This window comes from Vigna unguiculata, chromosome 8 (assembly GCF_004118075.2).
Source record: "Vigna unguiculata cultivar IT97K-499-35 chromosome 8, ASM411807v1, whole genome shotgun sequence".
Taxonomy (NCBI): domain Eukaryota; kingdom Viridiplantae; phylum Streptophyta; class Magnoliopsida; order Fabales; family Fabaceae; genus Vigna; species Vigna unguiculata.
Genome location: NC_040286.1, coordinates 23,059,472 through 23,075,628, shown reverse-complemented (window position 1 = coordinate 23,075,628; position 16,157 = coordinate 23,059,472). Strand labels below are relative to the sequence as shown.

General features: G+C 34.5%; 1 protein-coding gene across 1 annotated transcript; it reads right to left on the bottom strand.

The window, feature by feature from the left end:
- Positions 1-11,236: 11,236 nt before the first annotated feature.
- Positions 11,237-14,798, bottom strand: LOC114195006. The gene is made up of 6 exons (XM_028085406.1): positions 14,631-14,798; positions 13,326-14,520; positions 13,017-13,235; positions 12,085-12,945; positions 11,707-11,997; positions 11,237-11,361 (listed from the first exon to the last, which is right to left on the bottom strand). Exons 1-6 carry the CDS (start codon positions 14,796-14,798, stop codon positions 11,237-11,239), a joined length of 2,859 nt encoding a protein of 952 aa, XP_027941207.1.
- Between the last annotated feature and the right edge of the window lie 1,359 nt (positions 14,799-16,157).

Here is a 16,157-nt window from a genome sequence, read left to right as displayed (position 1 = left end):
TTAGAGATGTTGTTAGTTTAATTATTTAAATACCTCCATATTGCATATACATAGAGGTCACGATCGATGGACACCATAACTTAAATTGTACTATTCTAGGTGGATACGACCGACATAAACAAATACTTGATCCTAGTCGCCAACCTATAGTCCTACTTTGAATAAATCATTTGTTAACTATATAGAAAGGCAATATGTACATAGCAGCTAAAGTCGCCTACTTTAAACATTACATATAAGTAAAGGTTGTCTACTCTAAACTTAGGAAATAATAGTTGAACTTCTAAGTATCAAGGCATAAGTCTGGCATTTAGGCCTAGACCAGGCCCACACAAGACCAAAGGGTGGCCCAGTGAGACAAACAAAGGCCCAACCCATAAAGCTAAGTCAACCATGATTAATAATTATATAAATACAAGTGGACCCCAACAATTAGAGGTATGCAATTCATTAATACTAAAATTGAGATTTGACCTCTAAGAGCTCTTGTTGACTTAATCGTTGGAGTATTTTCTGCAGGTAACCTCCATAATGTTCTCTCCGACAACCAAATATGAAGATGTATCCAGCAAGACCGAAGAGTATCCGTTTGAGAGATTCGGGGGTTGTGTAAGATATGATTTGTGCCTCCTAAATATTATGCTATTGTTTTTGTAGGAACATAAATCATTGTAAAAAAAATGAATTATGAAATTATATGATAAGTATGTAGTATTCCTTTAGCTTTCAACTATAATAAACTAAGAGGTGAAAAATTGATTTTGATGAGGAATTTTTTATTGAGCTTTAGTTTTCTTCTAGTGTTGCATTGATTTACTTTTTTTCATCTATGTAGTTATTTATTTCTTTTTCATAATAGGTAATTTTACCTATGTGTACGATGTATTTTTATCATGGATTTAGTATGGTCTCTTATGTTATTCTATTTTTTTTAATAAATATTCATGATATAGCAAAAATGCATAACATAGGTGATTATTTGGAAACTAATTTTGCCATTATAAACCATAAAATCCACCCATCTATATTTTCATCTTTTCTCTAGTTTCCATTTTTCCTATGATCTAGCTATCAAGCATGTCCTATAATAGACAATGAACACTCAATTCTACACTACAACATTCTTATGTTGAATACAGGTTTAAAAAAGGAAGAAAACTATGATGAGCAAAGGCCTATAATAAGAAATGATATAGAAGTGGAAAAGGGTGGATTCATCATTCTTTTAAGTTAAATATATGATATATGATACTAAGACGAAACATGTGATGAAATCATAATAGAGCATGTAATACGATCCTATCTAGGAAGGATTACAATTGCTTCTGACTTTGAATTCCTTAAGAAAAATAAACACAAAAATCAAATAAAAACACAAAATTAGACAAGAATGGTAGACACTACAATCTAACATATTGATAAGTCCAAGAAGATTCATCACATAACGGTTAGTCTTTAATAAAAATCGATAATGGAGATGTTATAATCAAGAAGATTGATAAGTTAAGGAAGATTCACCACAAAGATGTCAATCTTTGATAAGAACCTAATGGCCTAAGCTAAGAACAAAGAGAATCCTATCTTCAATAAAATTAAATTCAATATATGACTAAAAAGTGTTTACATAAACTTTTGGTACCACTGTATATAGGCACATAAGTTTCATAAAACATAGAAACCTAAAAAGAAATTCCAAGCCCAAAAGTATAAAAACATAAACTAATTTCTAAAAGAAAGCCCAAAGCTTAAAAACATAGAAACAAAAATTAATTTTCCTAACAACTATTCTTGAAATATACTCTAAGTCATGATCTTCATTCATTCATGTCCTTTGAATGTTGAAGGCTCCTACTCAAGTTCTTCTTATATGGAATCATGGGATAGTCCTCTATCATATCTCCTTGTTGAAGCGAAGACGGTGGTGTATGCTTCGAGACAACTTAAGGTGCATGAGAGAAACTACCCCACTCATGACCTAGAGTTGGCAGTTATTGTGTTTGCCTTGAAATTTGGAGGCACTATCTTTATGGTGCTCAGTTTTGCGTGTTCAGTGATCACAAGAGCCTCAAGTATTTGTTTGATCAGAGGGAGTTGAACATGAGATAAAGGAGGTGGATGGAATTCCTGAAGGATTACAATTTCGAGCTCTTATACAATCCGGGGAAGGCAAATGTGGTAACAGATGCCTTGAGTAGAAAGACAGTGCATATTGCAGACTTGATGATCAAGGAGATGGAGTTGCTAGAAATATTCAGAGATATGAAGCTGCAGGTGGAGTTGGGATCCGAGTTCATTAGATGTAGTACTCTGACTATATCTAGTGACTTTCTGAACTTGGTTAAGGAGAAGTAGTTGATGGATACCAGTTTGAAAAGAGTGGTAGAACTACTGGGGTCAGATGAAGCAAAGGATTTTACCTTGGGTAATAATGGTATACTTAGATTCCAGGGTTGGGTGTGTATACTTGATAATGTTGAGGTGAAAAGGTTAATCATTGAGGAAGGGCATAAGAGTCGTCTTAGTTTGCATCCTGGCATGACTAAGATGTACCAAGATTTCAAGGAGACCTTTTAGTGGCAAGGTATGAAGAAGGATGTGGCATAGTTCGTGTCTGCCTGTTTGACATGTCAGAAAGCAAAGGTAGAGCATCAGAGACCCGGTGGAATCCTATAGCCTTTGGACATACCGGTGTGGAAATGGGATAGCATAGTTATGGACTTTATGACCCATTTACCACGAACCTTTAAAGGTCATGATATGATATGGGTTTTAGTGGACCAATTAACCAAGAGTGCTAATTTCTTGGCAATGAATCTAAGGATGTCTATGGCCAAGTTGGCCCAATTGTACATTAAAGAGATTGTGAGATTGCATGGAGTACCTTCGAGCATAGTTTCAGATTGAGATTTGCGGTTCACTTCTCGTTTCTGGCAGACACTACAGAATGCTTTGGGTAGCAAGTTGACTATGACCTCCGCCTATCATCCCCAGACTGGTAGTTAGTTTGAGAGGACGATTCAGTCACTTGAGGACTTATTGAGGACATGTGTGATGGATCATCTAGGTGCTTGGGATGAAGTCTTACCTTTGATAGAGTTCACATACAACAACAGTTTCCATGCGAGCATCGGCATGGCACCATATGAAGCTCTTTATGGTAGGAAGTGTAGGACTCCTCTTTGTTGGTATCAAAATGAGGAAGCAATGCTTGTTGCGCCAGAGTTATTGGAACAAACTACAGAGAAGGTGATAATGGTGAGAGATAGGATGCAAGCCTCTTAGAGTAGGCAAAAGGCCTTTGTAGACCGTAGGAGGAGACCCTTGGAATTCGCGACTGGACATCACATGTTCTTTAGAGTGACTTGAACCACAGGTGTGGGAAGGGCTCTCCGCTCAAGGAAGCTTTCTCCTAAGTTCTTTGGCCCTTATTAGATCTCGAGGAGGATAGGGTCAGTGACTTATGAGATCGCTCTACCTCCCTAGTTGGTTAATCTTCATCCGGTATTTCATGTCTCGTAGTTGAGGAAGTACGTGTTTTACACATCTCATGTATTGGAAGCCGAGGATGTACAGATCAGGGAGGATCTCACGATGAAGTACCACTTGTTGCTTTGAAGAATAATCGAGTTGAGGAACGTCGGGGAAAACTAGTTAGTCTTGTCAAAGTCCTCTGGGACTGGAGAATCGGTGACTCTACTTGGGAGCTAGAGGAGAATATGAGGAAGTCACATCCACATATGTTTTCTTGGTAAACTTTCATTTTTGAGATCAAAAATTTTTGTTGTCAGGGAGAATATAAGGCCCATTTTATTTTCTACCTTAATTTTAGAGGTCGACCCTAATCAGTTGGGCCTAAGGTTGGCCCATAGGGTGTCCAAGACCCTAAACAGACCTAACCCTCTCATTTCAGCTCACTTTGCAAAAACAATACCTTGTTCACGTTCATTTTCTATCAATAGTGCTTTGCTAGGGTTTGAGTGAGAGACCTTTTTTCTCCAAGTTTGTAGTGTGTTTCCCTCATGTAAGTTAGACTTCACTCTTCTCTTCTCTTTTCCTTTGCCAGTTGCACTATTATGTCTTGAGTCATCCTTATAGACTCATTCTTGCTCTTGTGCTCGGGCTTCCAGCTTACAAAGTTATTCTTGGAGATGTAGTACCATTATGCTTACTTAAACCCCCTCACAGTAGCTCTTAATAAAGTAAGGGAAGTTAGGATTTTACTGTTTCCAAGTTCATATGCCTATTTGGTTGATTTTACATGTTGGGTGCTTGATATATGTTGTTGGTTGCGTGAAAATATGTTGTTTGTACTGTTGGAATGGATTGAATCTGGTTTGGCACGTAAGGGAACTGTTGAGTTCTGCTGAACTTGCCCAGGCGAGCGGGTTGGTCGCTCAAAACGAAAGCTCTTGCTTAAGCGAGGAGCTCTCGCCTGAGCGAGAACAGCAGCAGCTCACCCCTTCTTTGTTTCGAGGGCTCGCCTAAGCGAAGCCCACTCGCTTGAGCGAGAGTAGTCTCGCCTAAGTGAGATGGGCTAGCCCAAGCGAGACCTCGACGTGCCCACTGTTGCAATCTTGCCCAGGCGAGTTCTGGTAGCTTGAGCGAAGGGTTCCTCTCGCCTGAGCCAAAGCTCCTTCGTTTGAGCGAGATTAATAGTGTTGATTGGTTCAATGTATGTTTTATAATGTTTGGTTAATGTGGTGCTTTACAAAGTCATGTAGGATGCCTTGTATATATTATATATGACATAATGGCTGGAATTGATGAGTTTGGTATGATCTTGGTATGGAACATGAATGGATGGTTAGTTATAAATGTTGGCATGGAATTGGTATGCACGAAAAATTTATGCTTGGTTGGTGAGACATGATTTTAGTGTGGTTTAGGACGTAATTCCATGAATCTAGGGGTGGCAATGCGGGTCGGCCTAGCTCATTTAGGCCCGGCCCGCATAAGGCCTGCACAACGCGGGCTGGCCTGTCCCGCCCCGTACACTTTATGCGGGCTGTAAACACAGGCCCAACCTGCATAGTACATGGCCAGCGAGCCCGCGGGCTGGCCTCCTTTTTTTTTTAATTTTTTTTTAATTTTTATGATAAAACTTTCAATGTTTAAAAATTGGGAAACTTTAAGAAGTTCACAAAATTAAGTAAAGACTTTGGAGAATTAGATGATAAATTGATAATTCAACATTTTGATCATATTCATTCTATGAAATACAAAAGTTATTCTTTAAATTTTAGCACATTAAAAAATACATAATACTTGTCTTTTCCAGTTATACAAGAATTTGAAACGTTAATGCAAGAGTCCATAAAAAAGTAATTAATATACACAAGTGCAAGTTTTTTTTTTAATTTTATGCGGGCTTGTGGGCCAAGTCGTGCGGGCCGCGGGCTTGTGGGCCAGGCCGTGCGGGCCGCGGGCCTATGCGGGGCAGCCCACGCGGGTCGCGGGCCGGGCTACTACGGGCCTGTGGGCTCACTACCTTGGCCCGTCTTGCATTGTTTCGTGGGTCTGTGGGCCGGCCCAATGGGCCAGGCCCTAATTGCCACCCCTACATGAATCTCTAGGTGAGATCTCATGGTGGTGCCTAATTGGTCAGGACGTAATTCCATGACCCCGTTTAATGGGAGCTCATGGTGGTGTCTCATATTTAGGACGTAATTCCACGAAGGTTCGTGGTGGTGCCTCATTATATAATTTAGTAAGGATTCAAGTAAGGATTGCATCATGACACTCTAAAGAGTCAGTTAGTCTCACATAGAGCGTACTGACTCAAGTGGTGAGAGTAGCAAGAGGCCCTAGTCTTTGGAAGGATAATGGCCTTAGATGTTTGAAGGCTAACCTTGTGTGTGGTAGGGTGAAACCCATTGGCAATGGCTCTGCAAAGCAGTAGAGACCACCACAAGTCCAAGTATCCAGTAAATCCGACTGATTATATGTATTTGGATAATCATGTCTTTGAGTCTTAGTGTCTTACTTGTCGGTCATTATATGCTTGGTGGATTGATGTATGCGTGACTTTTAAATTGTATGTTCAATTGCATGATAAAAACCTTTTTACTCTAGCTTACTTTTTCTCTTTGCTTGTATGTTTGTGTGTGGTTTTTCTCCTTTTGCGATGATCATCAATTTATTGATGTGAGCAGATGCGAGAACTCCTCGTGATCATCAAGGTGATGGAGATTCCGCTGCTGAGCTTGTCTTGGGTCGGATTCTGCCTTTCCGAGTTCTCTTTTAGGGTTGTAGCGCATGTATTGTCTTGCTCTTTGAACATTTATTTTGAATACTGTCGAACTATTATTTTGTCTTGTTAATGGCATCGTGGTGTGCCTTAGTGTTTCCTCTAAGTATTCTTGGATGACGGTAAGGAGTGACATTAATACTCCATAACTTTACTCTTTATATTATACTGTATGATGTTTCATTTAATTATGTTATTATTTAAATGGAACGTTACAGAACCTCTCTAAAGTAATGGTTTTTTATTTTCCAAACAACAAAGCGTCTTTAAAATGGTTAAACATCTTAGGAAAAGCAATGAGAAGGAGTAAAATTTATTTCCATCTTTGAGGTACAATTCAATGTTTTCACATTAATCCAGAATCTTGTTAAAATATGTTGGCTACTCCACCATAATTCTTGATTTGGAATATCGCAAACAGATACAATTGTTGTTCCAACCAAAGACTATGTGCCAAATATTTCATTATATATAGTGACTCAAATTTCATTCACATTGATGGAAAAGTTTTCTCCTTGTTACTTTCCCGAGTGTCTTATCCCTAAGACTAAAATATAGCACTTCTAGCTTCATTTATCATGTTAGTATTGTCCTTCTAAGACAATGACGCTTACATATTCACCTCACCCTTTATCATATTGACACATTCTTGTTGTATCAAAACAATTACAATCTTGATCCTACATAATCAAACATTATTTTCTCTATAAAATATTACAGTGTCAAATTTGGTGATCATATCTTCAAACCTTGTTTTTCTTAACTTTTTTCTTTATATTTCCACAAATGATATCAATTGTCAGATTCATCAAACAATCACAAAAGAAAATATAAAAGTATGAGGTAAAAATACCTCATACATATAAATGTCATTCAAAACAATTGTATTATCAATTGTATTATAACAACAAAATTTATATATGAAGTGCGTTCTCAAACAATGTATATTGCATTCACATGTATGTCTTTATATATAGAATTAGGAAGCAAAGTTATAAATTCACATAACTGTTTATATAAAACACGATCTAATACAAATAATAAATAATACAATTGATTTTAATATTAATAGACACTCTTTAATGGACACAACCTTCTATATTGCTTCTCATAAAATAATTATGGAGTATAAAAAAATGAGGTTAGTTAACGATTACATCAAATAAAATAAATAAAAGTCGTGATAAAAAGGCACTCAAAATCTATTATCACACGAACATTACAAAAATTAGCAAATTTTAAAACGTATTATGAACTTTAATCTTATATCTCAAACTCACGTCAAGAAGAATCTAACACCACTTGATACCCCTTGAAAGGTTTCAGGAATATATCGTCTTGTGGAATAGCATTCCGAACAAAGCAAAATTTACATCCACATCATCGAATTGAAAAATTGAAACAAGTTTGATGCAGAATTTAAATCCGCAGATTCCTCCTTTTCCCCTTTGATTTACAGTTAACAAGATTCACTGAAGGAACTTCATCATTTTCAATTACCCCACCCTATATAAACATTTTTCTTTAACCAGATAATGATTTTTCATTCACATTCTTCAATAATCCTCGCCACTCTGATAAAACAGAGGATTCTCACAACATTAGTAAAGTAGCATTTCGCAGTACAACAATGATCCCATAGACAACAAGCTCATCTCATTTCATAATTGGATCATATACAAATAATTATACATAACAATACCAAAAGGGAAACAAAATTAAACGCAAGATTTAGTAGTATCACGAATTGAAAGAACCTTCTTAGTACTCAAAACTAGGAAACCAGAAAACCAGAAAACCCCAACATCATCAGAAATTATGAATCCGCAGGTTGGGTGTGGTTGCAATCTGAAATTCTGGAAATTTTTTTATGGTGGTGATTGGAGACCCACGAGAAACACCCACTTGCAGTTTTACCTTCAGAAGCTCCTTTGATTGTAGAAATCTTCATTTGGGTGCTTTTCTCTTCGTCTTCTCGTGCACTTTTTTTCCTCTTTTCCATGAACAATTTTCTCGCCATGTATGCTTCAGGGAGACCAAACCCAGGAGTTGCCATGCCCAATGAAAAAAAATTGATATTTGAAGTATTGAAGGTTTGTTTGAAATGGGAAGAAACAGGGGTTTGGTTTATATAGAGGTGCATTGGCTTGGTGAAGAAGCAAAAAATGGTGAAAAAGTGATCCACTCTAAAGTCAACAATTTCGAAGTCTAGGTGGGGCCCAGATAATTGGACCACACTTTAGAAAATTTTGATAGTTAAAAAATTGTTGATTTAGTCTCAAACTAGTGCTATACCCGTGCGTACGCACGGGTGGTGTTTTCTGGTTTTTTTTCTTTTAATGTTGTATTTTTGATAGAATAAAATATTAATTCTTAAGTAGATGGGTATTTTTTTTCCAATAAATATTGTTACAGAATATTATAGTTGACAAAAGTAATATATATGAACTATATACGTCAAAGTGAATTTAAGTTTCGTATTTATGTTTTAAAATATGTAATTTAAATTTGGTTATATAGGGATTTAGATATTTTGATTCCTATATATATTTGGATTCCAAGATAACAGACAACATTAAATGATAAATAGTATGTAAAATTGTAACTTTTTAAAAGTGTTATTTTAGATCAGTAATATTTAGAGATAGAAAATAATAATTCTGTTATAAATCGAATAAGTAGTAATTTTTAAGTAATAAAAATAAATAATAGTAATTACTAAAGTATAGTGAAAGTAAATATTAGTAATGCGTATATTTCAACTTATCATATATTTTGCATTTTGCCTATTTTTTAAAAATATATTAAGGAACCTAATATAATTATGGATAATAAATTTCATCTTCATATAATAATTTTGCATTAATAAGTATTAAAAATAAATAAAAGTTTTTTGTTTTCGTTTTAAATAATATAATGGTATTTTAAGGAGGTGATTAATATATCAAATGTTTCCGGAAACGTATATTTTATTCATTTTTTTGAAGGAAGAACATTAGACTTTACGTTTGCTTTCATTCTGAGTTCAGTGACAGTTCTTGGCTTCTCTGGTTCGCTGTGTGGGTGTGGGAGAAGATGTCTTTTTCGGGTAAATACAGCTTCAAAAATCTGTTCCAAAACTCCATATGCTTGCTGTATCCAGGTGATGTAAGTAGTATATTACGTTGCAGGGGTTTGGGGATTTTGAAGATGGTTTTATGCTGGAATGGGGAAACAAACTTACTCTTGGGACCAATTATTTTACTGACCCAATGGCTAATGTTATGAACTTAGAGTTTGAGGAAGATCTGATAAGAAAGGGAATTTTTCGAATACCACCTTATTTCGAAGAATTTTATGATCTGAGAGACTTGCATTATGTCTGTACTGTATTTTGTGGTGATCGATATTTTCGTCTGAGGATTTTCGACCTACAATGGACTGAAATAGAATACCGAGGTATAGCTGATAGTTACATTGCAGAAGAAGATTTGGTGTGGTCTAGGTTCTTGTCTTCTTTCAGGATTCTCTTAACTCCCAAAGAGGTAAATCTGTAGCATTTATCATTCTTGTTTTGTGTAAAAATAAGTATTTCATATTTTAGTCTAATATTGTATCATTTTCGGAATGCAGTCTACAATTAGCTTGGATCCTTATTTCCACCTATTCTGGGAAAAGAAAACAGTTTTTGACCAGGAGATGGAGTTTGTTGATCCGAATTCTAAAACTTTCAAGTTTAAGTTTCATGTGACCCCAAATGCAACAACGATTTTTCGTGGTCCGATTCGGAAAATGTTCAAATACTATAATCTGAAGGATGAAGTCTACTTGCATATGAGTTATGTATCACTCAATGTTTTCTTAATTAAGTTATTTTCAGTGGAAGGAATTGAGATTGCCTATACTACAAATGCAACATCTTGTTCTGGTACTGCAAAAAACCTTGAAGATGTTCCAGAAGATGATAGTGACAATTGCTTAATAAAATGTTTGACTACTTATGATGTTGGTGCATCGTCGCTGGTATGACTTAGTTTTATTTATTACAGTAAATTTATTTCATCTTCTATAAAACTTTGTAGTTACTTACAATCTTTTTAATTCCTATTTCAGTATCTCAATGCTTCATTCGTTGCCAATGCATTTTCGACATCTAAGAAGGAATGCCTATTATCAAATGCTAATGGAATGTACTGGCAGTGTTCAATTAGATGGGCTCAGAGGGCGCGCACTGAATGCTATCTGGGGTGTGGATGGAGGAGATTTGTCACGGAAAATAAGTTATGCGCTGGTGATAGGATAAAGTTAGAATTTAGGAAAAACGAAGACAATTTAATCGTAGTTCAGAAAATGTAGTGTGTTGTTGGAATATTTAACTGGAATGTTTAATTTATGTATGCTGTGGTAATATTTTGGTGCTGTTTACGCACAAGGACATATTTTTTTGGTTGGCACTTGTATTTTGGTATGTATGCCAACGTTTTATTTAAATGGATGAAGTATGGGTTTCTATATTAAACAATTTTGTTAATTCAGCTAACGACTAATGGAATCAGTTTACATAATGGTAAACCTTCATTTTCGGTCAGGTCTTGTTGAAACAATAAATGTTCCATATTGAAAAGTAAATTAGTTTCCAATAAATAGGATGAATTGGAGTGATTAAGTGGATTTAGAAAACAAAATGGAACAATACTTATAACCGATATTTTAATAGTTGATAAAATGTGAAAAAACAAATACTGGGTTTCTGCAAGGTAAATACGTTCCACGCTCATTAATTGGTGTATATGGTTATGTTTAATTTCAATTTATTACTGTGTTGGTGAAAGAAATCATTAAATGGAGGTGGCGGTGGTGTAAAAAGAAAAAGAGTTCAGTACATAAATGCATTCTTTATTGAATATGACTACGTGTCTACCATGGTTGGTCTCGCAATAAATGAGGACATAGTTTTTAGTTCGAATTACTATGTCATCCATTTCTGAGGCAATTAGCTCATGCAACAATTCATACAATGCTGCAGTTGTTCCTTTTATCAGGTATCATCCTTTTTTTTGTATCTGAAACTGTAAACTTCAAAGTCATTAGATAATGGACATGGAGTTTCACATTAGTTCTCATATCTGCTCTGTCTATACAAAATACATAACCCACTGAGTTATCAAAATGAAGTTAATATGGTATGAATTTCTATACATTTTGAAAGACTTCCTTATATACAACATTTGTCGTTGAAGACAATGGTTTTTTGTCAGAATCATGGATTAAAATTTTTAATCCCGATTTACTCTGAACCCTAGAAACTGCGACATATAATTGACCATGGCTAAATACTGGTTTTGGCAAATATAATCCAACCGAACACAAAGATTGTCCCTGTGATTTGTTAATTGTCATTGCATAAGATAACATTATTGGAAATTGCCTTCTGATTAGTTTAAATGGCCAAGGTGATTGAGATGGAGACATAGACATACGTGGAATGTAAACTTCGTTACCCTTTCTGTTTCCACTAAGAATCTTTGCTGCTATTACATGTTTTTGCAACCTTGTAATAATTAATCTGGTTCCGTTGCACAACCCCTCTGATTGATCCAAGTTTCTTAGCAACATTATAGGAGCTCCGATTTTGAGGGTTATTTGATGACTTGGTAAGCCTGATGTAGTTAATGAATTGAGGAATTCTGGAGTAAGAACATCATATTCATCGTTTATTGGATTATCTGTCTTATCAATTGTATCTGCACTTAGGTATTCTTGTTCTTGTCCTGCAAAATAGTCATTGTATTAGTTACTGCATATATAATTCATATTCAATATGTAACATATGTGACTAACAATATCCTAATAATTACCTGGAATTAAAGATAATATGTATTTGTTGATTTCTTCTACTGTTTCTATTCTACTGGCCAGTATAGCTCTGCTCTGCAGGAAATTATCATTTCTATAATTCTCCAATAGATCAAGATATGTGCTTAACACAATAGCTTTAATTAGATCGTTAAAATTAGAGATCAAAAATTCTGGAGGTATTTCGATATCCACAACACCATCATTGGGTTCGCACAAGATACCATCACCTAGTTTTACAATCCAATCGGAGAATTGCTGAATTTCGCATGTTGAAGTGCTTTGTAAACCTGGTTGTAGAAGTCTCATGTTCTTTGTCAATGTCAAAACTTGACAATGCTGCCATAGGTATGAAGCATTGATTGTTGCATGTACAATGTTTGATCTAGTTCCTCTAGGAATGACAGGTAATATCTGTCTGAAATCACCTCCAAAAACTACTACCTTTCCTCCAAATACTAAATTTGGTTTCATTTTGTCTTTCATTATGTCATTTAAGGTCCTGTCTAGAGTTTCGAAACAAAATTTGTGTGCCATTGGTGCTTCATCCCAAATAATGAGGTCAGCTAATTTTAGTAGCTCAGCAGCTTCAGAACCCTGCTCTATGTTACAAATTGAGTTTTCCATGGTTGGAATTGGAATTCTGAACTTTGAATGTGATGTCCTTCCTCCTGGCAACAACAAAGATGCTATACCACTTGATGCAACAGTTAATACAATTTTTCTCTTAGATCTCAATGTTGAAGAAATAGTTCTCCACATGAAAGTCTTTCCTGTACCCCCATAGCCATAAAGAAAGAACATTCCTCTCACATTTTTAATAACAGCTTCAGTAACTTTTTGAAATATGTCCTTTTGTTCCCCTACAATTGTAATTCAGATATTAATTATTCAAAACAAAAAATGTACTCATGAATTTTTAGTTAGGTTATACCTGTCATCCGATCATAATTTTGCTGAAATAGATTTGCTTCGGTGACAGGATTGTAGTCAAGTTCTGAGTACACCAATATGTTCCCACATTGAGCTATAATAAAACCATCTGGATATGGCATTGTTGGGAATTGTTTTAGGCTTCTTCTATTAGTTTGTAGTATCTCTTCAATATGGAATAACGTCAAGTTTCGCAATATATGAAGTGATAATTGCAGTTCTGCATAAAAATTCAGTTACTTAAGTATTCATTTTTGTTATTTCAGTAACTTATTTCTGTTATAAGTTTATAAATTTAAGTCAAACATACCTGGATTCCTAGCTTTTATTCTTTCCCTATATAATATGTCATCAGATAGCCATTTCCAAGTTTTTTCCCATAGATCTAGTGGTTTGTTGACACTATTGGACAATAGCATTGTCACGAAAAGTTTCCTTAGATAATTTCCACTGCCCCAATCTTTGGCTTCTGTGATTGCTTCTACATATTCCTTATCATCTGCCAAAAATCCCAAGGTTTCACATGCTTCTCTAAAGGTTGAATATAATATATTATCCACCGTTCTGATATCTTCATAACATAAAGGACCTTTGACAACAGTGAGCATCCTCCTTAGATAGTATAATTCACCTGTTGATGGTGGAACCCAAATAAGTCTTCCAATTGTGTTTCCTATTTTCTTGGGTTTCCAACATCTGTCTTTCTTGACATAGACAAATTTTGACACAATCTCTGGGTATGTCAAAGTTCTTGCCAATTCATACTTTTTATTACATTCCATCCAACTTGTAAACATTGATTCTGCTACAGTTGCTTTTCCTATGACTTCATCAATAAACTCGTCGTCTTTAAAGTACACTGATTGTTCTCCGGGAAGATGGAAAAATAAACGTTCAACAGCTGGATTCCTGCCATGAATAGGAAATGAAAATATTCTCCAACATGCCTCAGATGGTGATATGTATCTACAATCAAGATATTGTTTAATTTCATCTCCTGACTGGTGATGAAGATGAGTTGCATTGGTATTATTAACTATAGCCGCTGTAATTCTGTCATAACCCTTGTTGATGTATTTGAATAAGTACTTAATTGAAGTACTTTTGTTGCACCATTCAACATTGATATGACCTTCATATTTAAGTAACAATTTAGGATTATATGGAACCACAGATCGATTGTCTAAAGAAACATGATTCTTGACCACGCAGACTTCATTGTCTCTTCTTCGATATTGTGGAAATCCATCTTCTGAAATAGTTGTACTACTCTGAAATTTTTTAGGATAAAACCGTGAGCATTTACCATTCTTCATGCAAGGAAGGGATTTATTTACTACTCCACAAGGACCATGAATCATATGATCCTTCACACATTCATATAGTTTAGGATTTCCAATTGGGCATGGAATTTCAGCTGATATTACTTTATCAATATCATCAGCGCTTGGATATTTGTCATTTTGGTGCAAAAAGAGAAGCAGATGAGCATGAGGTAGACCACGCTTTTAGAATTCAATAGTATACATGTCTGCATTGTAAATTCATTCAATTAGTATATGAACGAACAAAAAAAAATTAGGTTATCAAATAATAGGAAAAAGGGATTGGAGACCCACGAGAAACACCCACTTGCAGTTTTACCTTCAGAAGCTCCTTTGATTGTAGAAATCTTCATTTGGGTGCTTTTCTCTTCGTCTTCTCGTGCACATTTTTTCCTCTTTTCCATGAACAATTTTCTCGCCATGTATGCTTCAGGGAGACCAAACCCAGGAGTTGCCATGCCCAATGAAAAAAAAAAATGATATTTGAAGTATTGAAGGTTTGTTTGAAATGAGAAGAAAGAGTGGTTTGGTTTATATAGAGGTGCATTGGCTTGGTGAAGAAGCAAAAAATGGTGAAAAAGTGGTCCACTCTAAAGTCAACAATTTCGAAGTCTAGGTGGGGCCCAGATAATTGGACCCACACTTTAAAAATTTTGATAATGTTAAAAAATTGTTGATTTACTCTCAAATTTACCAAATGTTGATCATTATGCCAACTATTTATTTTATACCTTATAGGATTCTTGACCTGATTCAACATTAGTCAATTTAATTGTCAACTGCAAAGATAAAAAAAAAATGGTGTTTTGATTCTCAAAATGATTAATTAATCGACCAAACTTATTACCTTAATAAGACAAGTTCTATTAATCAGCACATTAAAAAAATTAATCAAAACCCCATCATAACTTAATTTCTAAGATTTAACTTTTCAGTTTTAAAATTCAATTAAGAAAGTTAGTTTAAACAAATAAAGAATATACCGAGTAATTTAACTTGAACTAAATTTTTAAAATTTAAGACCAAGTTATTTGTTAATAGTTGACATAATGCGTGAATAAATAAGTTTATTTGTTTTATTATATTAAAACTATATTGGTTAAAATTTATAATAACAACAATAGTCGTCTATTCTTGAAATAATTATTATTAATCGTTGCTAATTTCTTTTAGCAAATTAGCAAAATCGAATTAAGACGATAAAACATTTTATGTGTAATACTCACCCATTCATTCTCTTTCGCAAAATTTAACATACACTTTTCTCGAAAGTAGAGTATAATTTTGGTTTTCAAAATTGATACAGTTATTTCATAATTATTTTTATTGATTTTATTCAATAATTTAATTTATATTATAATTAAATAATTCAATTCAGTATTTTATTGTTATTTAGAATTGTTAAATGGTCGTAACAAAAGATGAGCTTTTCAAAAAAATTAATGTTTCTGTTACACACTTTAAGGAGGAATGCTGCTACACCATTTTTAAGCTCTTGTTTTTATACAGGTGTTACGTCATTGCTGACGTAAATGATAGCCCACGAAATATTTTTGTGGTTCCACGAAATTAAATCAAATTCGCTGATGGAACTAATGAAGTTTCATGGTTGCTGTAAAATTGGAAACAAAAATAAAAATTGTTATGAAATAAAGGTAATAATAAAAGAGAATAAAAGAAAGAATAAATAATGAGAAAATAGAGAGTAACTTGTCTGTGTATTATTATTGATAGAAATAGTTCTATTTATAAATACAACATGTAATCTATAAAGGAAACAAATCAACTAGTTAATACATAAAGAGTAATGAATCATA